The sequence below is a fragment of the Emydura macquarii genome, unplaced genomic scaffold (assembly GCF_026122565.2).
Source record: "Emydura macquarii macquarii isolate MOO-44397 ecotype Brisbane River unplaced genomic scaffold, CSIRO-AGI_Emac_v2 contig_1230, whole genome shotgun sequence".
NCBI classification, from domain to species: Eukaryota; Metazoa; Chordata; order Testudines; family Chelidae; genus Emydura; species Emydura macquarii.
In genome coordinates this window covers 11952651-11979827 of record NW_027131367.1, presented here as the reverse complement: position 1 = coordinate 11979827, position 27177 = coordinate 11952651, and the positions used below count along the sequence as shown (strand labels likewise).

Below are 27177 nucleotides of genomic sequence, written 5' to 3'. Positions count from 1 at the left end.
AGTGGTTGCCCTGGTGCCAACTGACTCTTGGCTGGAAGGCATGGCCTCTCCTTGTTTGGGTTAGTGACTGGTGTGTGTCTATACAGAACAGCCACATTCTCCCTCCACCACCCCCTCCTCCCTAGCAGTGGCTGTATTTCAGAGATGCTCTCCAGGTGTGTGTAAAGCTAAGGGGATGCTGCTGCATGAATGAAAAAGTGCCTAATAAATCTCTTATTCCCAGGCCTGCCTTGCAGGCTGAAAGGGTTGATGCAGGCACAGTGCAGAGCAGGGTACGTGGTCCTTACTGCAACAGGCTCTAATTCTGCAGCTTTGCTTTTTCTCTCCTGTCCCTTGAAGATGCTCCCATATACACGGCACTCCAACCATGTTCATAGACATGCTCAGCCAGCCTGACTTCGACAGCTATGACCTCTCAACTCTCCAGGGAGGTAAGTATGGCAAAACCCCTGGTAACTGAACTCCACTGGTTCTTTGCAAGGAAGCCAGCTGGGCAAGCAGACACTCCTGGGCTAGGCTGTGCAAACAAATCCCTATTGTGGAAGAAAGATTCATGTTCCATGCTCTGTCACTGTTAATTTGATAGTGCACTTTCCTACCTTGATGATCTTCTGCTCAGGATTTACATATTTCTAGCACCTTTCTCTTCTCTTCAGAGCAATTGCCTGATGGTGTGAAGGTTTACGGGGGGTTACCCAGCTGTTGTGTCTGATGGCAACAGAGAGGGAGGGGATAGCTCATGCCAGAAGGATTATACTTGTTTGACTTCCATACCTCCATCCACCAACAAGTGGCAGCAGACACCTGCTGTACTGTATTTTGTATGCGTTCCCTCTGGTGACAATGGGCAACGCTGCAATGGGTAATGAATTTCCTACATGAGAAATTTCCTGCTTGTTTAAAATTGCAACCCATGTTTTCAGGTAGCTAATGCACAGACCCATTGCATGGGAGCTTTCCTTTCTCTCACAGAGCATCAATAATAAAAATGTCCTATAGCAACAGCTGAAGCAAGGAGTGGTGTAGAGCTTGTGGGCCACATTAGCCCTCAGAGACTATGGTGATGGGTGAGTTAGAAGTACCTGGATTGACCCTCTGAAACTCCCTGGTCTCTGAGGAACGGGCCTGTCCCTACCAACTCTATTGATTACACTGAAAATTGACTTTGTCTCCGCTTGTGCAATATGGGTCTGATGATGAAGGTTGGGTACTACCCTTCACTCTCCCACCATGGAGCTGGTCCCTCAAGTCAGGAGAGAGGCTTGCAGATATAGGGGTGGGGTTGGGTGGGGAAACTCACCCTCCCGCAGTGTTTGTGTTCCTGAACTGAATGAATCTTTTTTTGCCAGGCTTCAGCCGGGAGTGAATCTGTACCGTAGAATTAACTCTCTTAACAAGTATACTAGGCCAACCCCCCAACGCAGGCAGGGAAATGCACAGCTCTTGTTGCCATGCTGGGACTCTGCTTCTAGAATAATTAGCACCCATGGAAATGGTAAAGCATGTACACAGGACCCAGTGCATCCCAAGGGCCTTGCCAACCTTTAGATCTATCTGTACTGATCCCTTTTGGTGGGGTTTCCTGTGGAAGGAGGGTCTCCAAAGTAATGCTCTTGCCTTCTCTTTTTCAGGAGTCATTGCAGGGTCCCCTGTGCCCCCTGAGATCATGAAGAGGCTTATGACCAAGATGAACATGCGGGATATTGTGGTGAGTCACTTTCCATGCTTGGGCCTGGGCGGCTCCCCCGAGTGGGACCCGGGAACCTGAGCATGCGTGACTTATGTACATAGCGATGGAACTGGAGGCTCCCTAAATGAATGTGAACATGTGTGATGGGGTGCAGAGTTCTCATGTGCCTTCCAGTCTTTCAAGGGGGTACAGGGCAGAATAACAAGACTGGGCAGGAGATTGGAGGCCCAGCCCAACTGGGGACAGGGACAGGAAACGACAAGGCAGCTACTGTGACAAGGGAGAGCTTTGCACCCAGCGTGACAGTATTGGGTTGTACCCCCCGGCTGGGACATGTTTCTGTTTATTTCCTGGTTATAGCAAACAGTTCTGTTTCCCTGTTGTACACGCTGCCCCTGTATACTCAAGGATAAACGCTGAGGAAGAACCTGGCTGAGTCAGAACGGGGTGTGTTTTGCTGCTGAATCAGCCGGTTCCCTTCACCAGCATGAATGACACTCACACGTTTGATCTCCTCTATGATTCACACACACGCCCTGAACGTGAGCCTGGGACCGGTCAGCTCCAGTGCCGTGCACACTGTTAGCTTGCTTGTGTATTCACACACCCAGTGCCTGAGAATGTGGACTTGCACACCATCACTGAGCATGCATATGTACCCTCATTCCTGTGCATGAACAGTGGGGTGCTCTGAGTGTCCAGGCTGGGCCCATCCATCATTCAGTGCCTCCCTTGAGGTTTAGCTGATACGTTTTGCAGCACGTTGGTGTAGTGGAGCACTAGCTCTTTCTGGGTAGTCGGCTCTAGATCCCACCCTCTTTATGCTTTTGAAATACAGATCTGGGAGTACTTGAAGGCGAGTGAGTGTGTACACCCTGGTCATTTTGCTTTAAAGGAAATAACTTCCACCTTCATGCTGGGCTGCTTGTGAAGGCCAAGGAAACACACTGATGTGATGAGTTAACCACATGGGATTAGAAGTCAGATTTCTCTTATTGCTGGCAGCTTCAGGACTTGCCAGTACCAAGGGTTTTGTAGGTCCCTGAAGTGTGCTCTGGAATGGAGCAGCATGAAGGGAGCATGGAGCAGCTGCTCTGAAACAGGGTGACATCTCAAGGGAGATCTGCGGTTTTGCTTCTGTTGTGAAACTGTTCGGGCAGACTTTAAAACACCAGGGGCCAAATTCAACTGTGCCGAACTCCATAGCCTTCATTGGGGTGGCAGCCATGTACTTTATGTGTGGCCTGCATTTGGCCCCACAAGATATTCTCCACCATTCCTACAAAGTGGCCAATACTTGGAATGTGAGAAACGCCTCTTTCGGCAGAGTGGAAGGGCTAATTTTGCAGCGAGTCACCAATCCTCAGGCAGACACATGGAAACTGCTGAGTTCATCTTTGCAGTGAGAGCTTTATACAGAAGATGTACATAAGAAAATATACAATTTGTTTTCTATATAAGAGTGAAAGGAGTTTTCATCCTCCTAAGAGTCATTTACACTCAGTTACAGAGGAATAAATATATATATTTATATAAATCTTTAGGATAAAAAAATGCAGTTAAGTTGAAACTGTGGTATTGTAAAATCCATGACAATAAACCACAGTCATCCTGTTCTCCCGCTAGGCTTTCTGGGTTAAGGGCGGGAGAGGAGGAGGATTGGAGAGCAAGATCACTCCCCAGATATAGGCTGATGTGGTGCAAACCTCTCCTCTTGCATGTGTAGGTACTTTGTGAGGCCGCCTTCCTCTGGGGCGAGAAGAGAATCCAATCTCCAAGCTATTTCAATGTTGAGGTTCCCCAACAGTAGCAGGTCTCATCCCTGACCTAGAGAGAGCACCCCCTGCTGGACTAAAAGGGAAACTCACTCCCCATGTCCACTGAACCCTGGACATTGCTTTACCCGTGGTCCTCTGCCCTGACCTGCAGGGATCACCTCCTCCAGGTAGGAGGAGGATTCTGTCTGCATGAGTTGAGATGGGATGGCTTTCCTGCTGGAGCAGTCGGGGGCTGGGGGAGGAAGGAATCCTTATGGCTTTTTATCACTTGCATCCCACTGGAAGGAGGGGGATGGAGACAAACTAGATGATCAGGGACATGGGTTTAGGCTGCCTCTGGGAAGATGACTGTGTTTTACTGGCAGGATCTAGGTTAGCTTGTCTTAGCATTGTCATGCATAGTTTAGTTTAAAAAATGCCTCTTTTAAAATACATAGATGTCAGAAAAGATGGAAAATTTGGGTTCCATCCTGCAGTCAGCAGATAGGCAAGGATCATGAGGAGGCTGGCGGTGATCAGCTACATCAGAAATGTTTCCTGACAGATGGTCGAAGCTTACAGGTGGACTTGGAAAGAGTCAGTAGTTTTCTGATTGGTTGAAGCGGCTAGTCACCTGGACTAGCCATCCAGAGCCTATTGGGGGGAAGGAGGAAAAGAAAACAAATCTACCCATTTAAAGGTTTTTCACGCAGATCAAGGGACTCGAGGCTTTTTCATGGTCTCATGAATGGCGTACACCACTGAGAGTCAGGAGTCGCTTGACCTCGTTTTCAGAAGTGCCAAACAACCCCAGTTTCCACTGGACATGAGGCTGATGGGTTCTATTACCTTGCTCTGTGACTCTTTTAAGTAACTTACCTAAAATTTCAAACTTGGCAGCCTCAGCATAGACACACGAGACCTAAATTTTTAAAAGCAACAAATGATTTTGGTGCCCACATTGAGACACTTCAGAGAAGCCTGATTCTCAGAGCCCCTTCCCTCTGAAAATCAGACCCCTTTGAGATGTTTCAAGGTGGGCACCTACAAGGCACAAGTCATTCCTAGAGATTAGGCTCTCAATCGACATATATGGGCGTCTCAGTAGGTGACTTGACTTAGTGGTGCTGAGCACCCACAACTCTCAGTGAAAGCAGGGGAAGCTGCAGGTATTCGACACTTCCAAAGATCAGGTCACTTACATGCCTTAGCATGGATTTACGTGCCTAGTTTTAGGCATCCTTGCTTGAAGGTATTTAGTTTTCTCATCTGTAAAACGGATAAATACTCCAACTCACAAGTTGTGAGAATCATCAGCTCACTGATCGTTCGTAAATTACCTTGAGGTCCTCAAATGAAAGGTATTCTAGAAAAGCAAAGTATCATCATCATCATCATCACCACTGTTTTGCTGTTCCACCCTCCCGGAAGAGGGATCTGGAATGGGGGTTTGGCTTCCCCCTCTTCCTGCCCAAGAAGGGAGAGTCTCCTAGGTACAATAAATTAAGCATTGTGATTTAGAAAAGTAAAGTTTCCACCTCCAGGGCGGAAGTCTACCAGCCCTGCCCAGAATGGCTGGTACTGCCATCTGTAATCCATAAAATCTGCCAGCCATCCAGGAGTAATAGCCTCACTCTGGGAAGGGGAGAAGAGCTGCTATCTCCTCTGGCACTTGGGACATAGAACTTTGATTTCTCCATTTATTATCTATCCAGGGCTGTAGAAAACAAAGTTTGGGCCTGGTGAACTGGGAATCAGATAGCAACAGTAGCTGCCCCCTACCGCTTTCTGTTAGAGCAATACAAGTGATTGTTATTCTTACTTAAACAGTGTCATAAAGGTGCATTGCGTGTTACAAACCAAAAGAAAAAAGGTCCCTGTCTACCCAGCTTAAAACTTAGACTCTGATCCAAAGAACATAGAAATCAATGGGAATTTTTCCAATGACATTAGTGGCCTTTGATCCGGCCCTAAGACAAACAAAACACTGACCAGCATCTGAGGCATATGAGGGTGCAGTAACAACATTGGTGAGGTGCTTGGTTTTATGAATGCGTAAGATAATACACCCAGCAGCTTTCAGTAGAGGAAGATGAGTACATGATGTATTTGCATTTTCGGTGTCTGGACTGAGGATAAACGGGATCTTTGCTTGGGGCCAGTCAACCCTATCTCCTGTGTCAACTTCTCCCTTTCTCCTCCCTGCTCTTGCATTCCTGCTTCCTGCACAGACTTTCTGATTCAAAACCCGTTTGTTGCCCCAGCCCTCCCTTCTCTGGGACACAGCTCTGGGCTCAGGACACCATGTTCCAGGACACAAGGCCTTGTTTTTAAGTGATGGCTTTAAATAAATAAATGAGGTGCTGAACAAGGTACAAGATGGGTGACTGTGGTGCCACGTTTCTGTACTGTGCCCTGCCAGTGGGTTTCAAACCTGACCTGGAGAGACCTTTGCTAGGGTCTGAGAGTAGTCCAGGCTCCACAGCCTACGCAGTCACTGGCTTCTTTACTGAGAGTGCCAGCAAGAGTGCAGGTTGGGTCATGGATGCTGTTCCACTAGAAACTACACTGTGGCCACCAGCTTATTTCACAGAGCCCACTGCACAGCTGTCTGATGGCAAAGATTTCTGGTCGTTACCAACCTGGACCGCATTTGACTGAGGCAAAAGATTGAGTGTCCGTCCCATCCCCAATCCTCCGACCCATCCACTTCCCCCAGAAAGACCTTTTGGAAAGGAAAACTAGAAAAATAAAAGGTTTAAAATCCCAAGTCAAGAAAAGACTGTGGGCTAAATCCATGCGTTGATTTCATTGGGTCTACAGCAGGGATGAATTTAGCCTAATGTTTAAGGGTATGTCTGCACAGCAAAGAAAATCCTGCAGCTGGCCCATGCCAGTTGGCCTGGGCTCACAGGGCTCAGGCTGTGGGGTTGTTTCTCTGCTGTGTAGACTTCTGGACTTGGGCTGGAGCCCAGGATCTAGGACCCTGTGAGGTGGGAGGGTCCCAGAGTTCAGGCTTCAGCCCAAGTTTGGAAGTCTACAGAGCCAATGGAACAGCCCTGGACCCTGAGTCTGCATCGACTGGCATGGGTCAGCTGTGGGTTCTTCTTTGCTGTGTAGACATAGCCTAAATACTCATTTCACCTTTACTTGCCTCCGAGGCCTGCGTTTGAGAGTTTGTTTTTGCTCTGTAGAGCTGGCTCCATCACAGACACTCAGGATAGAATCTCCATCCCGGCTGTAGGAGGCCGTGGAGTCATCCACGGTTGCTAGGGCAATGAAGACTCTTGAAGGCAAGCCGGTCTGGGAGGGGACAGACTGGCTGGAGCAGTCAGGAGGGTGTCAGCAGAGTGAAAAGAGGGCACAAGTGAGCACTCATTTAGCACAAAATCGAGATGCTGAGAACAAAATTAATCAAGTCACCAAAGGACAGCTGAACGTGAGCTTCCAGTGTGATACTGTGGCCCAAAGAGCTACAGTGATCTTTGTGTGTATAAAAGGGAATCTGGAGTTCAGGAGGGAGGTTATATTAAGTCTGTATTTGGCACTGGTGCAATTGCTGCTGGAATACTGTGTCCAGTGCTGATAACCACAGTTCAAGAAGGATGCAGATAAATTGGAGAGTGTTCAGCAAAGAGCCACAAGAATAATGAAAAGATTGGAAAATATGCCTTTTAGTGTGAGACTCAGGCATGTGTTCCATTTAGCTTAGCAGGGGGAAGATTAAGAGGTGACTTGATCAGTCTATAAGTACCAACATAGGACACACAACTTTGGCAATAAAGGGCTCTTCAAAGCTCCTATTGCTGGACGTTGAAGCTAGACAAATTCAGACTAGAAATAAGGCACAATCTGTTAACAAAGGAAGTAATTAACCATTGGAACAATGTACTAAGCGTTTTGGTAGATTCTCCACTGGACATTTTTAAACTCAAGGTTGGATGTTTTTCTAAAAGATATTCCCAGTTCAAACAGGAATTACCCCAGGGCACTTCTCTGGCCTGTGTTATACAGGAGAACAGTAGATTATTAAAACGATTCTTTCTGGCTCTGTAACCTGTACGTTTAGGTCTGGGCAGGTAAATGGATTAAGTGTTTTGGAGGCAATCCTTAGTCTCAGTGAAGTCCATGACTTCAGGGGAACCAGGATTTGATGTAAGTCTGTTGAGAAGAGCAAGGAGAGAAGAAGAAGAATAGGGTGTGGTTGTGAAACGCTTCTTACCTGTTTAATGGCGACTTCCTTTCCGGGACCTCTTGCTGGGCAGTTTGCAGCTGCGGAGTGCAGCCGTGTCTCTTATCTGCTGTCCTCGGTACTGAGATGGCGAGGCACAAGCCACATCCGGGCGGGAGCGGCTGGACTCCAACCACCTGGGGAAGGACAAACAAAAAACCCCTCGGCTTCAGAAAAGCACAAACCACCACGCACCTGGGCAGAGCTGCCAGGGGAGGTCAGAAGCTTCAGTACTGACCAAGGGTCAAGTTATTGGTATTGATTCTTCCTCCTCACTTGGCACAACTAACCGGGACCTTCCCCCAGTACCTGCTCAGTGGGGAACAGCTTGGGTAGGGGAGATAGAAAAGTGAGTGTCTCTTACTTGCGCAGAGCTGCGAGCTGACAGGAGCAGTGCCAAGGGTTGTTGGACAGGGTGAGGTTCTCCAGGCTGCTGAATGGGAAGTTCCCAGGCAGCTGGGTAAGTTTGTTGTTCTCGATGTGAACGGTCTTCAGTGTGGTCACTCCAGCAAATGCTTTATCTGAAAACTAAAGCACAAGGGGAGATGCTGATCACTGCGACTTGGGCCGGTGAGAGGTGTTCTCCATTCCCCAGGATCTCAGTGACAGCAGTGGGTCTGGAGAAAGTGGGAGAGGATAAGGGGGAAGATGGGAATCTCCTCTGGCCTCCTGGCGGGATTCAGGAGGCAGAAGAGCCGGCATAGAGGGTGTTTTCCTCCTTGAGCGATGGATTTTAGTTCCTCCCACCTCAGGGTGGCTAAAACCCAAACTCCTCCCCATTTTTCTCCTTGCTTTCCACAGCCCCCTCCCTACAGCCCGAAGAAAAGCTGAGGTCTGGCCTGTCCTATTTGTTTCTGAACCATGCTCCTCTTCTCAAAATGGGCCGAGACATTCGCTGGGTACAAACCTTTCCAGGGCTGGAATTCCTCCGAGTGCCAGTTGCATTCCTGCCTGTGGAACTGTTGATGGAGGGAGTGTTTGTGGAGTCTAACGGGCCTGTAGGCTTTGGCAGAGCCCTGTGGAGTCTGAGCGGAAAGTTACACTTGGCTGCAGAGTGCTGTAGAAGCGGCGGCAGGGCAGGCGTCCAGCACCTCAGTCTCCTCACCTCTCTCTCCCCTCCCTGATGGGCTGTTTGCAAGTTTGCGTGTTCATGGCCTATGGGCAGGCTTTCAAACACTGCCCCCTGCACGCACCTGGGAGTAAAATGCAGTGTGTCGGAGAGAGAAAACTGCCCATCGTGTACCTCCTGCCAACCCTCTTCCCCCCAATCCTCCTTGTCCATGGGCACTTAGTTTGGAAGAATTCCTGTAAAATGCAAACCCACTCAGCACAAACTTCCTTAGAGCCCATTAGTTACAGAGGGAGCTGTTGACTGCATGGGTGCTTCCCTCAGCAATAACAAACTTGTTTTCTTCCCCACTTTCCTGTTCTTTTCAGAACCATGGGGAGGGGAGGAAACAGATTTGTTAAGTCCAGAGAAGCATCCATGGATCCACTAGAAAGCTCTCCATGTCAGATACCCATCTGTGTATTTTCACTTCTCGCTAGCTCGCTCCTCCGACATGTCCCCATCAGTGTGGGACCTGGCTCCTGCAGCTATGCCACCTCAGGCTTCAAACTCGTGATATCTCACAAGCCAAGCAGCGTCAGGTTGGATTAGTCCTTGGATCAGAGACCGCCAAAGTCTTGCAGCAAGTAGAGTTGGGAAGTCAGCTGGTGGCAGTCCCCTACGGCTCAGCACTGAATAAATCCCAGCGGGTTCTGCTATGCTGTTGCCAGTGCTTTCTCTCTGATGAGATGTGAAATCAAGGTCCTGACCGCTTGTGACACTTTGTGCAGCAGGGGTGGTTAGCCCCAGTGTCCTGGCGAAATTCCAATTTGGATAATTCCACACTGACCACCTAAATTCCCCATGTGATTTCAATCTGATGTGGTCTTCTGCTTCACCTCCTGTTCCAAACTGTTTTGTAATGCTGCCCTGTGCTGTTAAACAGCTGCTGTGCTTTATCCCAGAGCTTCAAGCACTTTGAGGTCCTCCAAGATGGTCATTATGTAGATGCAAGATTATTGTTTTGTTCACTTTTTTTGTGGCACATAGCTAATATGGGCCTGAGCCCTGCTAGAAATAGGTGTCATGATATCTTTGGTTAAAGCTTCCAAGAAGAGTCAAGTCTCTTTGTTTCCTGGCGTGGGAGAGGATTTCCCCAGTACCAGATTTGCAAGATTGTTTAAAATCTCTTCCTTCCTGCTGTGACAGTGGTGAAGTTAATTGCAACAAAGACAGGGGTTCTTGAATGGAACCGTTTCTCATACCTGAGTCACTGTAGAATTTTGAAACCCCACACGGAAGAATCCAACCCTATCAGAGAAAAGGCTCTGAGAACGGTATTTTGGGGAGGGAAGTGGCTGGAACTCAGGTGCCACCACCCGTGCATGCTTTAAGTACTGCCATCACCTGGCTGCTGTGTCTGGGGAGGCCTGTAGCATTGTAAAGTGACTTACATAGATACTTATGGGTCATATGGATACAAGGCCTCTGGCAGGTGTGAGGAGAAAGCTGTAATTTGGGGGTGTGTCTACACTGCAGTCAGAGGTGTGGCTGCACTACATGTAGACATACCTGAGCTAGTTTTGATCAAGCTACCCAAAAAGCCAATAGCAATAAAGCCGCAGCAGCACAGGCTAGCTGCTCAAATAATTACCCAGGTGGGTTTGTACAGCATGTGCTGCCTCCTGTGTTACGCGGCTTCACTGCTACTGTTATTCAAACTAGCTAGATCAAAGCTGGCGCAGGTGTGTCTACACACGGAGCAGTCACTCCTCCGACTGCAGTGTAGACATACGTTTAGACTGGAAAAGTGAAAACCCTGGGAGCAGCCATGGCTGACAGTGGTAGGAAATGGTCATCAAATGGCACTCCTCTCTCTCTTGTACTAATCGAATGGTCCAGACTTTGTTAAGAGGACGCTTTGCTGCAGGAGGTGCCATATTTCAAATGAGACCTCAGACAAAGTTCCTGTCCACTACTGACCACTAGTCGGTCATTAAAGAGTCCATAGCACCTTTTTGCAAGGCAAGGGGTGTTAACCCTAGTTTCTTGGTTAATTTGTATAATTCTGCTCTGCCTCCCTAAAATCCTTCTGCAGTTTAGAATGGATATGGCATTCTTTTCTACTTTTGCGTACAAAGGAAGTGGTGTATGCACTGTTAAATAGCTGCTGGTTCCTCCCCAGAAGGGACCGCATTGGTGGATGAAACAATTCTTCTGTATAGCTTGTCTACTAGTAACATGCGATTAGATCCTTCCAGCTGAAAGACGCTACATGAGATGTGAGACAATACAAGTTTTTTACGTTGTAATGTTATTAAAATGATGTCCCAAAGTATGAAAGGTGAGGGGACAGTCAACTTACAGAGTTATACTTAGACAACCACATTAACACAGCAATGCAGCGCAAGGTAATATATGTAGCAAAGAACTACCATGCGTCTTTTGAGCAAGTTCACCACTGGTGAGAAGGAACATAACTCTATGGCAATAGAGTGGCAATGACACACACTTACGTCAGCAGTGAATAGACCCTTCATCTCTAGCTAGCAATCTATTGATCAAACAGATTGAAGAACTGAATCCAAGTCTGTTTGTTGTCAAATTCCATTCTTATGCTCAAAGTGCTGTTCTCCAGACTAACATGGTCACTACATAGCAAGACTGAATTCATAGACTTCCAGTTTTGTCAGATAATTCCTTGCTGGTGTAAAGAGCACTTGCATCTGTAGAGGTCCCAACATCTTGGACTAGTTAAATCTCATCAGATACCAGTTCTTGTGTCTCTCCATCTAGTGTCACATTTAACCTGTACCTTTTGATTCATGCCTGATGAGACCAGATAGAATCTGAGTTGATGCCCACAGTAATGACGTGCCAGCATCACTGAAGGATGACATGCTCGTCATCTATGGAGTCCTTTCATAGATGTGTCAGCAGATAGCTTTCGGGTGAATGAGCGGGATTACATCTGTAATCTCGACAATGGGAAAGATCTAAAATATCGCCAAGGGGAAACGGCTGCTGCTCTAGATGCTGTCCTTCTCCACCTGGATACAGTCCAGCTTCCTAGCTTGGCGTCTGGGCTACTGTATTGCCCTTTATAGCATGGATGCACTCTAACACCCAGCACCTTTTGGCAGCTTTTTTGGGGTCTGTCCTTCTGAATGCAGATGCCCAGCACTTCCCAGCACCGTCTGCTGCTGGCTCAATATTGCTACAAGCTGCTTTTTCTTTTTCCCTGGGATATTCTCCATACCCCTGCACCACATGATGGGTACTGCATTGCTGTGACTTGCTGTCCTACTTCACCTGGATATGCTCCATCCCTTTGCTTCTTGGCACGGCATCCTGGGATCATCACCCGTGCCATCCTTTTGCATCCCAACAGGGCATTGTGGGACACTGCTGCTTTGAGGTGCTGTCCTTCCTGAGCTGGATATGCTCTTTTACTCGCCCCCCCCTCCCCACCTGGCATTCCAGGGGTCCTGTTGCAAGTAGCTCCTTCAGCATGATGCTCCTACTGGTGGTCATGACTCTTTCCCTGAGAAGAAGAGGGGTATTTTGCTGGGTTACCTGAATGTCCCACCTGCTCTCTGGGTAGGAACAGGGCTTCTTTGTAAAAGGCTGCAAGAATTTCTCTTGAGAGATTCTCAATAAACAAACCTTTCTTTATAGAGTGTAAAGTTGGAAGGGGGGGGAAAGTGGAAGGTCTTCGTGTGTGCACAGTCTACCTGTCTGCACTGCACTAGGAAAAACTGCCGCTATTCATAACTCTTCTGGAGGAATCCCCCCCCCCACACACACACTTTGAACCAACAGCAGGTACCCAGGCTGGAGCTGAGGAGACAGGGCAGTTAAGCGCTCCAGTCCACTGTGCCCTGACAATGGGGCAAACCCCTATCTCCCAAGTTTGGGGTTCTTTGCTTGTTTATTTCAGAGCACCAGAATCCATATCCCACTGCCCGAGCTAGAACCCACCACCTTTCCAATGGGACCAGTGAGCCCGGGAGAGCTTAGCATCACAAAGCACAAGAGGATGGCGTCCTCTCATTTTTACTCATCACATGGATGGTCAAAGATTCAGTTGCCTTTTTTTATTGCGAGTCAACCCTTCACCCTTCTGCCGAAACTGTGATCCTGATTCTCCGGTCCCTCACTTCTGTGCGGATCAGGACAGAAGTCCATGGAGTGGCAGAATTGTACGTGAGAAGAGGACCAGGCCCTATGTTTCAGTTTGAAGGGAAGGGAGAGGAACTTACCTTTTCCAGGCTCATGTTGTCCAGACTGAGTGTCTCCATGTAGCGCCCGAAGGACTGGAAGGCATAGTCGGGAATGACTTTCATGGGGTTGTGTGACAGTTTCAGGTCCTCCACTACCCTCAGCTTGCTCATTGCAGCCCCTGGGTAACTGCTCAGCTGGTTCTTATCCAAGTGGAAGACGGCGAGGTTTTCCACGTCGTCCAGGGCTGCGGACTGGATGGAAGAGAGTGAGTTGTCAGAGAGGTAGAGCCAGCGCAGGTCCTTAGCACCGCTGAAGGCCCCCGATCTCAGCTCTCGCATCTTGTTGCTGCCCAGCTGCAGGATGAAGAGGTTAACAAGGGGGGAGAGGAGACCCTTGGGCAGGTCTGAGATCTTGTTGTGGTCCATGTATAGGTAAGTGAGCTCAGCCAGGTCGTCGAAGGCTCCCATCTTGATGACGCCGATATCGTTATTGGACAGGTACAGGTAGACAAGCTGCTTCAGCCCCCGGAAGGCGCCGCTGGAGATCTCCTTGATCTGTGAATGCTGGAGGTGGAGGGACACCAGCCCTTTCATCTCCCTGAAGGCGTTGGTCGGCAGGACGGGGAAGTTGTTCCTCTGCAGGTTGAGGAGCCGTGTTTGCTCAGACACCTTGGGGATCTTCTTCAGCCCAACGTTGTCGCAGATGACGTGCTGGAGTTCTCCGCCATGGCAGTGGCAGCTTGGGGGGCAAGCCTGGAGGGTGGGGAGGAGGCACAGCAGGAAGCTGAGGAAGAAGCCTGACCCGTTCATGGCCAGAACTGGGATCAGTGTGAGAGAGAAGAACAGCAGCAGCAGGAGGAGGGAGAAGAGAGAGTCTGCAGCAAGCTGAACACAGCCCTATTTATAACGCTATTAAAAAACGAAATCCCTTCCCACAAACCGCAGGCAGCAGCCAGACGCTGACTTGGACGCAGCTGACTTTGGGAGCTCAGTGTGAATTTAACCCCTCTGGCTTCTTCAAACCTCCACTGCTCTGCTGCAGAGACCCTGCTGGGGCAGCTTCCCCCATGGGACAGGGAGGTAAATGGACAGAGAAAACAGTGTGTGCACCTGCTTTTTCGGGTGGGATCTCTTCACTCCCCACTGAAACAGGTGGTGATAAAACCCTAGGTGACTCAGAGATGGAGATCTGAGTCCAGGGACAGGGGTGCACAACTCTATCTACAGGAAGACGAAACCTGTCCTCCTTCAGTGCTGGGCTCAGGGGGCCTGGCCGCAACCATTAACTGGTGTAGGGCCCGCTTCTCCTGCACTGATGTTCTCCAAGTGTTTACTGGTGACATTTTAACCTGGGCTGAATCTTGAACTATTTTCAGATGTTTTAAAGACATCCAAGGAGGCACCTTTCCCTGTTGATATATGGGGACAAACCCTGCCCTGGCATCCTTATTCTGTCCATCTCCCACTTAATTCAACTGGAGTTTGCCTAGGCGAGGACTGAGTAAGATTGGGAGCAATTTGGGGTAGATTGAGTGTCCCACTATATGTGTGGACAGTCCCTAGCGTAGTGGGGGTGCTACCGTAATGCTAATAATGGAGGAGGGCTTCAGGATCTGTCATGGTCAGAGAAAGACGGGGCGGGGAAAAGCCTCGTTCCTGCTGAGCTGGTCACACTCTGGCAAGCCCATGACTGAAGGGGAGCTAGCCCCATGGTGATATGGTAATGGAGAAAGACTGTGGTCGGCCTCTGTCAGAGTGAGCTATGGTCAAGACGCGGGTACTGGGGGCAGCGGGTTGGGCACTAGCACACCGTGGCTTTGGTGATGAGGGCAGTGGCTGAGGCCTCCGTGATGTGGCGAGGCAAAGAGCTGAGGAGCCGGAATGGACTAATGGGGTCGTGACCCCAATGATATGATAGCCCGTGGAGCAGTGGCTAAGGTGTGATGTGGTATTCAAGTAGCACCTGGGGCTTCTGAGATGGCGGTGGGATAGAGGGGAAGACATGATGACTGGGGCTTTGGTGAACAGCTCATGTAACATTAGTGTAAAGGCGTCACAGAGTTGGAGCAGGAGGTGGGGCCTTGTTTGGCTGCTTTGGTCAGGTTAAGGGGTTACAAAGAATAGCAATGAGGAGATGAATTCAAACTCCCGAGGGTGCCCCTTGCTGTCCTCCTGGAGGGGAATTAAGTGAAGAAGGTAGGATCCCTGGGTCTCCCTCCTTTTCTGAGTGTGAGAGGGAGAGATCAGGGGAGGAACTGTGGTGTGGAGGTTGTAAATGGAACATTTTGAGCTGGTTTCTAGCCAGTTCCTGGCTGTAGCAAACAACCGAGAGCTGAGCACATAACTGGGAGCTTGTTGAGGCTTCCACCTCTGAAGCTGGCTACAAAGTCCCGATGGAGTGTTTATGGAGGCGAGACAGTCTCAAGAAAGGGAGGAAATCCAAGGGCTGACACAGAGACTGGCTTATTCACAGGGCTCTCTGGGTTTTTCCATTGTTGAGATATGGAATAAGCCATCCTTCCTGAGCATGTTCCAGAGGGTGTTATGCAAACTGGTTGACAGCATCCAAGCCTCTGTTCTGCAGATGTACATTTTACTGGGGCTGTTGTTTACTTTTTTTTTTTTTTTCCCATTTTGGGGTGAACTTTAGTTCTCTAAAACCTTCGAGCCGGCTAAGATTGGCTGATTGGAGGTGTAATACAGACAATCTGGTGCAAACCTTGCAATGCAGCAATTCCAGTACTCCTCACTCCTGACGTGTAGCAAGCTGCCATCCAATGCCTGGATCCTCTTCTCCATCCTCAGTATGTGAGTAGTTCTCACTGACTTGCCTCCTGAGATCGAAGAATAGAGGAACCCTGGGTTTTAGAGCTAGCTATTCTGTGATCAAACCTCTGTTAAACTGATGCCACAAAACTTGTTTGTTTGTGGCTTAATAAGAATTCAAACCTAAGTCTCTAGAACTGAAAGGCGAGTGCACTGATCACTCTCATACCTAGTTTAATGCAATTTTGTTGTTGTCGTGTTGGACCCAGGATATTAGAGACACAAGATGGGTGAGGCAAGAGAAGTTGGTCCAATAAAAGATGTAACCTCACTCACCTAGATTAACGTCTCTTTGAGATTCCTCATCAGGATTTTGGAGCAACTAAAGAAGCATCACCCCAGAAATTCTCTCACAGGCTTTCCGCTGAACTGGCCTAGTGCAGGCTGGGAGCTCCATTGTGCTGTGGAAACCCCCATATAGCATGGGAATGATTAGGAAAGCAATTAACTCCAAAAATGTCATCTTCTTTCCATCTCTGAACATGCTGTGGCTTTCTCACACTTACTCCAAGTTATTTGCTGAATAATTTCCATAGATAATGACTGAACTGGATCTTGTGTGTGATCTGTTCGTTGTCAGCATTTGAAATGCAGGCTGTTGTGGTTGGACACGCAGGTCACATGGTGTATCTCTGTTCCTTGGTTGGATAAGCATAACTCAGAGTTGGGTTTCCTGTATGAATACTTGCCATTATACCTTTCAATATTCACTTTCCCCATCTTCCCCACAAACAATGTTAATAGTTTGCTTTCTGTGGACATTCCTGCCAGCAGGGGTCAGATTAGGAATAAAGATTGTGGTTCTGCTTCCAAACTCCGCCCACAAAATAAGCCCCGCCCATGACCCATGTGTTTCACCTGTGGGCTGCCAGTGCTTTAAAGTAAGGGAATTTTGGGCTTATTGTTTAAAGAGTGGGTGGGCATTTCACCCACTTGCAGCTCGTGGTTTTTCTGCTTAGCTTTGGGATTGATTTTTTTTTCTTTTTTTTCCTGGGACCATGCCTGATGATGCAAAGACACAAACCCCGCCCCCATGGCCAGCGTGATGATGCAAACCAGGCCCCACCCTGCTCTCTAACCCCGCCCCCTACTGTTTTGGATGGCTTTATTAGACCAATCAGGCTTTGTTCTGGCCCCATTAAGTGCAGCTCTGCAGGCTCCAGTGAGCTCATTGAGCATGACTCCCCCTCCGTGGGGCATGAGCGTATCCCATGAGCTCTGCTGAGTTCCTGGAGCCTGGCTGCTCCCTAGCTGGGAAGAAAATAAAGGGGGGTTTGCTCCCTGCAGCAAAATGAGACATTGCCCCCAGTTAAATCGTGCCGCTGTCACCCTCCTCCTTTCTTCCACCAGCAATAAAATAGATAACAATGGTGACATTGAAATGATCAGCACTGGACCTCTGAGTTAACCCCTCACTGAGATGAATGGGGCAGCTCAATCCTTTCGGAGCTGTTGTTCCTAGCTCCCTCCAGACTCATCCCTGCCTCCCGGACGTTTTTGAGGCTCTCTTTGCGACCACAACAGCCAGAGAAGTTTTGAGATGAAAGCTGAGTGGTTCTAGAATGCGACAGTCGGCTCCGAGAGGTGCCAGCTCGGCATATTGATGCCAACTGGCTGCTTCTGAGCCTGACTATTCACTGGATAGTCATCAAAAGCAAACACAAAAGGGGCACAGCTGCCATCTAAGAGAGTTTGCTTAACTATTCAAAGCCTTTTTCATGATGATTTTACTGTCCTCACCCAGCTCTCCTCTGAGATTTGTTCCCCACTGTCCTGTCTCAATGCTTGGACTTAAGGAGCTCCCAGTAAATAAGGACACAGCCTCGCCCCATCACAAACCCCATTGAAATTGTTGTGCGAGTCTGACCCAGCCCTATTTCTCCATGGTGGTGTGAAGGAACAGAAAGCAATTCCAAAACTCGCAGCATGAAGAACCCATGTGTGCTGATGGAAACCTTTGACTGTCCCCAGATGAGGGCCAGTGGGTACCCATTGGCCAGACACCTGTCTGACACCACTAGACAAGGAATTAGTTAACTGGAATAGGAAAAGTACAGGGGCTGAGATGCTAGAACAAAGAGGTCTGATCAGACCTCCAGCTGCTGTTAGATGATCAGGTAACAGCAGTTGTCATAAGAGCTATTTTCCATCTCCATCTGGCCAAGAGATTGCAACTGGTTTTTGGATTTTTTTTTTTTTTTTAATGCTTTCCCTCCTACCATCTGTGCCTTTGTCACAGCAAGATTAAACTCCTGCAGTGCATGGAGCTGCACCCTCAGTCCTTTCAGAATTGGACACTAGCACAGAGGGCAGGAGCCTACTTGCTAAGAGTATGTATCTCATCACGAGCATGGCCATGCTACCTGCCCTTCGGCTTTCAGGTGGAGTTTAAGGTGGTGGTTTGGAGTTGCTGGGAGGGTGTTCTTTATGTGGGGCCCCGGCCCACATCCCTGTCCCAATGAGCCTGAATCTCTTCCTTTCTCCTGCTCACTAGAAACAAAGGTGCGTTCTTAACTCAGGTTAGCTAACTTGGGTTAATATAACCACGAAGACAAGGCAACTCGGCAGGTTTAACTCATGTTTGCAGCTCAAGTTTAAGCCCAAGATGCCTTATAGGCTTGAACTCAACCTGAGTTCAGTGCCTGAGGTCACTGTCTTCCCTGCTGTTTTAACCCAAGTTAAGAACACCCGCTTCTCTTTGCAGTGTAGACATACCCAGTGTCGGTCTTGTGTATTTAGATTGTACACACTTTGAGGCAGGACTGCCTCTCCCTATGTCTGTGTACAGCACCTAGCACAATGGGCCCCTGCACACAACGGGCCAGGCAGTAATGCAGTTGCAAGGGGGCTGTTCAAGCTGAACATGATAGGATTAATTTCATCCCTAGGAAGAGTCTCGCCGTGCTGGGCACCCTCCTACAGCCCATTTGGCACAGCAGAGGTTAAATGGATTGTGTGCCTTCCAGTTGAAACATATCTATTATGGGACAGGGACTGACAGTGCTGCTAGGGGAACAGAGTCTGGGCTCACATTCCACTTTAATGCGTATAAAAGTTTAATAAAAGGAAAATTCTTTCCTCTAATGTTTTCGACTCCCCTGCGTCAGTGAACAGATTCTTGTGGGAGACTTGGGAGCAGGTTGGCGTCCTGCGCAAGCTGGCACCACGCCCAGCTGCTGGGCAGGGCCCATGGGCTCCCAGAGGTTTGTATTTGAGCTTCTTGCTGCCAGGCAGGCAGGAGCTGGTATTTATTCATGGAATTGCACAGGCCTTGAGTGGGGAGGGGAAGGACCGGGCAGCAAACAGGCAATGAGCCTCAGAAGTTCACAGCTTGCCTGATGCATGCCAATGTCTCATGGGTGGCGTGTGGTGTGATGGTGACAATGGGTCCAGTGTTAGTGTTCCTTTCGCTGGGGCAGGAATGCCACAGTGTACTAGGACCCTGGACCTCGGAGATCCCCCAGGACCAGCACTGCTAGGACATCTCAGAAGAGGCAGGATTATCTTGCAATCCCCTCTTTCTTAATTGATTAACAGTTCTGCAAACATTTGCTGTTCTACAAAGAGCGTGAATCCGGTGCCTAGTCATTTGTGAATGAGTGACTCTTCTCTGCTCCTCCGCGGAGGCCTTTGTGGGCTAAGCCAACAAATACACAGCTTTTAAAAACAGAATAAATATAGGGCAGGGTTGTTTCTCTGGTGTCTCAGGGCAGGGCTGTTCTGGTGTCTCGGTTTAGCTCAAGGAGACTGTCCATCTCCTTCTCATCCCCATGTTTTATTTTTAGTCGCGTGTCTTCCTGCGTAGAACTTGATGCACTAGAAACACCCCACACTAAAAGAGCTCATTGTCCTGTGAGCCAGCGTCCCCGTGTGAATTCAGCTCTGATTCTGCGTTCACGCTGGTGTAAATCAGGAATAACTGCGAGCGGTAGAACTACTCCGGTGTAAGAGGGATTTGAGGCGAGGCCTCTGTCTGTAACTGGAGGGAATAGAATAGGGCCAGATTCTAGCCACCCCTGTGTTGACGCACATGGGGCTTCTCCCCCACTTTGCACCCCTGCCCAGGGGCTAGTCAGAATCCCAGCATAGTCCCTGCCTCCTCCTAGCGCTCCCACAGCTATGGGGCGTCAGGAAGGGGGCGAGAGAGAGCAGAGCCATGGCTTCCCCTACCCTCTGCAATGGCCGAGAGCACAGGCAAGGGAAGCCTTGGTGGGGCAGCCCTCACTGCACTGCCTAGGGCTCGGGACCTGGTCGGGCCCTCTTCTAGCGCTTGCTCTTTATGGGGGAGCTCCCTGCCCTGCCGTTAGTAGCCAGCCAACACGAGGCAGCTGCTTTTGGGTGGCTGTAAGCAGGGCCACACACCACACTTCCCACACACCATCCACCACCATCCTGTCAGCTCGGCTTCCTGCTAGCAACGCCTCGCTCTCGGCTGCCTTCCTCTCTGATCCCTGGCCACCTCCCCAGCTCCTCTTCTCCGCAGCTCCTTGAAGCCCCCCACCCAGCTCTTGGTCCCCCTCTCCTCCCCCCCCCCCCCCAGGCACCTGCCTACTAGTCAGCCTGCCCCTTGGAGGCGTTGGGTGGTCTCCCACTTCTTCACCGAGTATCTTCTCCCTTGCTGCTCGCCCACACACTGCGAGTGCCCCATTTTCCCCTTGCCACAACCCTCAACCCCCCTCCATCCTCCTGCTGCCAAGAACCTCCCTTTCCATTCCTGAATTAAACCCATGCACCACCCAGGAATGGGAGGGGGTGACAGCTCTCCAGAGTGGGGATCTAGCTGGGTGTCCCTGACCAAAGTCTCCTCTTCCCTTCCCCTCACGCCCCAGAAAGGGGAAGGATCTGAGTGGTGGGTGGCCTTACAGGCCACACATGCTGCTCTGTGGCTGAGGCCCAAGGGGCTGAGTGCATTCAGAACGGCGATCGTTAATAGATCATCTAACGGTCAAGATACTGAACCAATAAAGTGACACATGCAATAGGTGAAGTTTTAACCCCGTGGAAGTTGATGGGAATGCTGCCATTGACATCAGTAGAGCGTGGATTTTACCAGTTGGTCCTCGGTTTTACTTCTTCATGGGATGCCAGCAGCTTGGAGCCTTCAGATGTGCTCCAAGCCAAGGGTCCCTTGGTCTTTCTTTCTCTCCTCCTCTGTCTCTCTGTGCTTTCTCTCTCTTGGTGTGCTTTGTATTCCCCCAACCACAAGTTGCCCTCTCCCCTGTCAGGTCAATGGGTTAGTTGCATAGGGAAGGCATTTTTTTCAAGGTGTGGATAAAATACCAAGTAACTGTCACATGCTTCATTGCTCGCCAGTGAGTGGAGTTTCTGAAACTCTAGCCCGGCTGGGGAAATACTTATGAGCCTCAAGAATGCTAATTGGCGTGGAAAGAAGAGAAACAGCTTTAACTCCAAACCACCGGGAGCAGTTTGTCCCGATGGTAAAATAACAGGAGGGTGATTTTCAGCAATGCAGGAAAGCAGCTGTCGCCTGGGTTGAGTCTGCCAGGCTGGTTTGGTTACTGGTTTTGGAAACAGCCTACAACACGTGGACATTGCATTGGCCATCTGCTCTTTGGGGGATTCTTTAAGCCTCTTCAAACTGGGATTGTCTTGTGAATCTGGCTGGGCGGGATCTCCAGGAGGATGACCACCTTTGGAGAATGGTCCTACAAGGCAGACTTGTTGTTTGACCTAGAGATGATACTGTCGCTATGGAAGAAAATAACATCCATGGTGTAATGCAAGTTGGAACATATCCAGAGTTAGTGGTGGGGCAGGAAAATTCAGGTTTATCCCATAACATTTGGAATGGAGGGACAACTCCAGAGAGCTTGGGATGCCCACGCCAAAGTCTGCAGAGCTCAGCCCCATTTCCCCTGTGAACATTTGAATGGGGAACAAGAACGGGGATGAGTTAAGGGCAGTTTGGAGCAAGCTACCAAGGGAGGGTCTGGAATCGACTTCAGTGGCGATCTTCAAAGCTAGACAAAACATCCGGCATTGGTTCAGGATAATTAAATCCATCCTCTGGATCACAGGGGGATGGACTGGAGGAGCCAGCGCGAGAACCCTCAGCACTTCCTTTGGTTTGTTATTTGACTTTCTATTGTTTGTTACGCCCTCTTCGAGGCCTGCAAATCACTTTTATTTTCCTGGCCAATTCCACCCTTCTCTCTGGGGCCAATACTGTGTGTTCTCCTGTGTTGTTAATGGGATTGAAATGAACAGGGCTTTGGATTTTGGTTGGTGTCCCAGTATCACTGTGCAGCCCTGGCACTAGTGTGTAACTACTGCTGTAGAGCGAGCAGGGTGAGCACAACATTTTTCCCCCCGTCCTTGCCCTCCAAACAATATAATCACAGGTTGCAATGACACAGTGCTGTTACGTGGCTCTTAGGGCTCTAATTCTCTACTGCAGTCCTCCCCCAATGGAACTCCAGTTTGAGTAAAGCAATGATGAATCAGGTCCTATATTTGCAACCTATCAGCATAATTTGAGGGCAAAAGGGAACAAGTGTTTTTATTCCCATTGTACAGATGGGGAAACTGAGGCACAGAGAGGCAACTTGACTTGCCTAATATTGCCCTACCGGGAAAAGAAGCCAGGCATACTGACTCCCAGTTCTATGAACTGAACCACTCTGCTTCTCAAATGTTCGCTGCGGCGACTGGAGCAGGATTTTTTTTTTAAAAACTACAGTGTTGCCTGATTCACAGTGGCCAATATTTAAACAGTGTTAGCTGGAAATGTTTGTAAACTGTGTTTGGGAAAAAAAGCCCACCACATAGTTCTGCTAAAGTAGTTTTTATTCCAAGTTTAGATGGAGACTCAGCATTTACAAAGAAAAAAGCATTTATCACCAAACATAAACTGCGACACTGCAATTTTAAAATCACCCTCAGCATTTCGGATCTAATCCAGGAGGTGATCAGCTGGCTGAAGATTGGTCGGTCCCGTGCAGCCCTAGCAGGGTTTACGGTCGGCTGTGTTACTGTACTCGCTATAGCTTCCTTCAAGGCAAAGGATCCTGGGGAGATGGTGGCTTCTCCATCATTTGAAGCCTTTCAATCAAGGGTAGAAATGCTCTAGCTCAAACAGAAGTTATGGGCTTGATGCAGAAGTTACGGGGTGAGGTTCTCTGGCCTGGGTTATGCAGGAGGTCAGACTAGATGATCCTAAGAGTCCCTTCTAGCATTGAAAAATCCATGAATCCCCAAGGACATCTTCAAACCTAAACTGACATACGTATTTTATACAAGCATCGTTTCATCCACCAGCGACATGCAGCCACCTCTGGGGTGGAACAAACGGCTGTGTGACAGCATGCCGCAACCATTCCACAGCAGTTTGGGAAAGAAATTAAAGGATATTGCACTGAACCTGCTGGCTCATTAACAGGCATTGCATTATCCCTAATTAGTCTCCAGCAGAAAGCTCCACAATCCCCAGAGTACAGGCAAGGAAAGTACTAGCTGAGGTCAGAAGAGACCAGACTCCAGGGCAAGCTGGAAGCTGCATGAGAACAGAAGCAGCAGCCATGAACACCAGCCTGGTGAACACCAGCCTGTGGGGACAAGGCCTGGATGGGAAGGCTGGATGGAGACACACCTGTAGCTGGCCAGTAGCCACAGCAGGAGAGTAGAGGCAGCAGCCTGACAGCAGAGGGACGGTGCAGAGGGGCTCCAAGACTCATATTGCCCTGGTACTTGATTGCCCTTAGGGGCTGAGTTGAGAACTGCTGGTTTATCTTTGCTAACTTAAAGCACAGTGCCCAGGGGATTTACATCTTTGATTTCCAGCACCTGCAGGAAAGCAATCTCTGTGACTCACTGAAGCGTCCACGCAGTGAGCAGAGCCCCAGGAGGGGGGTGGGCTTAGAGCCTGGCGAGCTGAATGCTTGGAGCGCACGTGCCTCTGAGCTGGTACCCAGAGCGCGTTCCCAGAGACATAGAGGGAGGTGGTACGGCCAGCAACAGCCTGCACTGGGGCCAGGTGCTCTGCTGTAGCCAATTGAAATTGTTAGTGTGGCAGAAAGTCCTGTCTCAGTGTTTGGCTGGGACTCTTGGACCAATACCCCAGCCTCCACCAAAGGGCGCAGCGGGGTTTTCAATAAGCCTTGAAGACTTTGGTTGTGTGTCTCCTCAGTAAAATGGGACGCAGGTCCAGCCACAGAGCTCTCGCATCTAGTGGGTGGGAAAGAAGCCCTTTTTAAACGTCCAGCATTGCAGGTTTCTTCCTGGCTGTTGAACCGTTATTAGGTCTTGCTGGAAAAGGATGTTCACAGGCGCTCGCCTTGGGTCGCCTGGGCTGCAGTGATACAGCAAGCTGGTAACTGCAGTACCTGTGTCAGTCCCCTCCACACTGCAGCTAAAGAAGAGGCTTCGCCCCAGAGAATCCATCCCAGATGTTACCCTGAGCCATGAGCACGCTTACCAGCTTTTCAAAAGCGATTAGTGGCCGGGCACCCAACTGGAGGCATCTGAAAGGCTCTTGCTTTTCAGAAAGGGCTGAGCGCTCACTCTCCGAAACACAGGCCCATGTAAGACACCTCAAGTCGGAACCCCCCAGAACAAGGTACCTCTAATTCCCTTTGCAAATGGTGGCCTGGAACTTGAGCGAGTGCTGTGTGGAGACCCAGGCAGTTCAGAAGTTACTCCGAGCCCTCGGGAGGGTTGTCAACAGTGGGGATCAAACCTGGGACCACTGGATCTGAAGTCATCAGCATCCACTCCCAAAGCCGGGGCTGTTTGCCAAGGCTGTAGCTGGCTTATCAATCACTATATGTAGCCCACCCACTGTTAGAGGAGGACAGCGCCAAACGAAATGGGTGCGGGATGCACAGACGTGATCAGTAAAGCTCAAATGTGTACCTCATTGTCGAGTCTCAGTGCTATGATGTAGGATGGTCTCCATAGCTGGAGACACACGAGCCATCCCAGAAATGCCAACGGTTAGTCAAAGCTTCACAGAAGTACCCTTCACAGTTTATTTCTGTGACAGGAGCTTCTGACCTTGCAAATTTACAGACTGTTGAGATGAACAAAAGAGCTGGAGTTTCCCTTGAAGGAAGGAGTAGCCTGTGGACACGGTGTCTCAGAACCCACAGCAGAGGGTAGCATTCCAGGAGCCCTTGTCAGTGTGATGCCTGCCCCGCTGAGATGCTTTTTGTTTGCAAATGCAGCTGCACTGAGCGCTCCGGGCTGTCTCTTGATGTCTTTATTAGGGGACCAAGGGTGTTGATGCCCATGCGCAAAAGGATCGGAGCAAACCTCTGTGCCAACAGATTGACAGTGTGGCGGCCGCCAAGAGGCCTGGCATGGGACTCTTTTAGGGCACACTCTTTCCAGGTGGCAGGGTGTAGTGTCCAAAGTGTCCTATTGCACGGCACAGCCAAGGTGAACCCTGCACAGCGAGAGTGCATGGTCATGGGGACACAACCAGAGAGAGAAGCCTGGGGATAGGAATATAGCGCCAGACAGGGATAGCCAGGAGCAAACAGAATGAGCTTTGGGAGAAATAGCAGAGGCAGGAAAGACCATGTGAGACCAGAGGGTGGGGAGGCAGCATCTGAGATCCTCAATGAAAGGCAGGTGAATTGTGAGAGTAACTGTCATTCCTACAGGCCTTGGGAGATAGGGAGGTTTTGAATGTTGTTAGGCTTGCTGTGATGGAGCGGAGGCAGGACCGTGGCAGGTGGGTCCAGTCTCATTGCTCCTTTGACCTCCTGGGGGAAGATTTTCGATAGTGTCTTCAGTGGTAGTAATATCTGGAGCCGCCCTGACGTGCACCTGAAGATGGGAGCATTCACCTGATGCCCGATGACCTGTTGTGAAGAACTCCTGCATCCCTAATGGCTTCTCCTTTAGTTACCGCTAGTTTCCTCCACTTTCTCAGTAGAACTTGGCTGTTTCTATTTCCCAGCAGAGTTCCTGATGCATATCCCCTCACCTTTGTGTTTGCAGGTTGCCTATGGGACCACAGAGAACAGCCCTGTCACCTTCATGGGATTCCCACAGGACAGCATCTCCCAGAGAACCGAGACAGTAGGGTGCATCTTCCCCCACACAGAGGTGAGCATTATCCTCCCTACCTTCCCTGCTGCCCCGACTTTACAGTTCCGAGTAGCACACAGCTGCTGTCGCCCATCCTCACTTCTTGAGCTGCAGCTAGTATAGGCTATGTCCCCTCTATCGCCTGCCCTCCTAGCCTCACTTCCACCCAGATGGGCTTGCCCCATGCCTGAAAAGCCTGGCTTTCGTATTTTGCAGGCAAAGATTGAGGATCCCCAAACAGGGGAGGTTGTCCCTCTGAACATCCCTGGGGAGCTCCAGATTCGAGGCTACTGCGTCATGCTGGGGTACTGGGAAGACCCCGTCAAAACCAAGGAAGTGATCACTGAAGACGGATGGTACAAGACTGGGTGAGTGTGGGAACTAGCCAGAATCAACTCCTCGCCTGTGAGCTCTGTTCTGGAGGGAAGGTGCAGGTATATGGCAGGGGATAGGAATGGATGTGTTGATGAGTGGGAAGCCGTAACTTCTAATAACAGGCCAGAATCAGCCCTAGTGGCAGCATGCTCAACTCCATGAACTTCAGTGGAGTCGGACCAGTTTACACCTGGGATGAATTTGGCCCATGGCATTTAGTACAAACCATTCCTGGAGACAGGACACTGAGCGAGATCTGTCTTAGCGCAGTTCCCATGAAATGACCAGGTGTGGATGGGGAAAGGAGAGGAATGGAAGCAGTTCCAGTATCGATTGAATTCTGATGCTTGTGCAGATTCCTGGAAATAAGAGTTATTGGGAACCCTATGATCCCTGCATGAGATTCTCTCCTTGGGGTTGCAGAAACAGTGATGCATCCTCTACAAACTGGGTGATGTATTGGCCAGTCACCTCTGGAAATTCTAACCCCCTCTGCACTGATTGGATGGATGAGCCGTTCTTCCAGCCAGCTGGGAGATCTGGAACGACCGGCAATGGAGTTGACTCTGGTGTTGTTTCAGGGACATTGCTGTCTTAGACAAATATGGCTACTGCAAAATTGAAGGTCGTTGCAAGGACATGATTATCCGTGGAGGGGAGAACATTTACCCAGCAGAACTCGAGCAATTTCTACACACCCACCCCAAGATTGAGGAGGTGCAGGTGAGTAGGACAGATAGATGTGGTGGGGGAAGGATAATTGGCATGCTGCCATCCAGGACATTTGTAATGGGTCTATTTGTTTACATCCATGCTCAGCTTTTCACTCAACTGGAGATCTCATACATAGGGGAAGGATGACTTTGGGCTTAAAATACAAGAATGAGACTAGAACTCCTGGGTTCTGTTCCTGTGTTTGTCACAGACTCACTGAAGTTTGGGCAAAATCTCTGCACTCCAATTTCCCATCTGCC

General features: G+C 49.5%; 2 protein-coding genes across 2 annotated transcripts in view; one reads left to right on the top strand and one right to left on the bottom strand.

Annotated features, from left to right (window-relative positions):
* The window catches only part of ACSF2 (acyl-CoA synthetase family member 2), a 50951-nt gene that overhangs the window by 21954 nt on the left and 1820 nt on the right, over positions 1 to 27177 (top strand). Inside the window, exons 9-13 of the mRNA XM_067547481.1 lie at positions 340 to 431; positions 1632 to 1708; positions 25739 to 25846; positions 26045 to 26196; positions 26785 to 26926. Of these exons, the coding sequence (XP_067403582.1) occupies positions 340 to 431; positions 1632 to 1708; positions 25739 to 25846; positions 26045 to 26196; positions 26785 to 26926 (571 nt within the window). The remainder of the gene's footprint in view (positions 1 to 339; positions 432 to 1631; positions 1709 to 25738; positions 25847 to 26044; positions 26197 to 26784; positions 26927 to 27177) is intronic.
* CHAD (chondroadherin) lies at positions 7368 to 13759 on the bottom strand. The gene is made up of 3 exons (XM_067547828.1): positions 12989 to 13759; positions 8043 to 8206; positions 7368 to 7815 (listed from the first exon to the last, which is right to left on the bottom strand). Exons 1-3 carry the CDS (start codon positions 13757 to 13759, stop codon positions 7674 to 7676), a joined length of 1077 nt encoding a protein of 358 aa, XP_067403929.1. The 3' UTR covers positions 7368 to 7673.

What these genes read in the sequence shown, in the direction of transcription:
- CHAD (XM_067547828.1), bottom strand. Translation starts at nt 13,759, where the DNA reads ATGAACGGGTCAGGCTTCTTCCTCAGCTTCCTGCTGTGCCTCCTCCCC. An exon ending in ACAACATGAGCCTGGAAAAG is followed by an intron (nt 8,207 to 12,988) that starts GTAAGTTCCTCT and finishes CTTGTGCTTTAG; the next exon opens with TTTTCAGATAAAGCATTTGC. An exon ending in CAGCTCGCAGCTCTGCGCAA is followed by an intron (nt 7,816 to 8,042) that starts GTAAGAGACACT and finishes GTCCTTCCCCAG; the next exon opens with GTGGTTGGAGTCCAGCCGCT.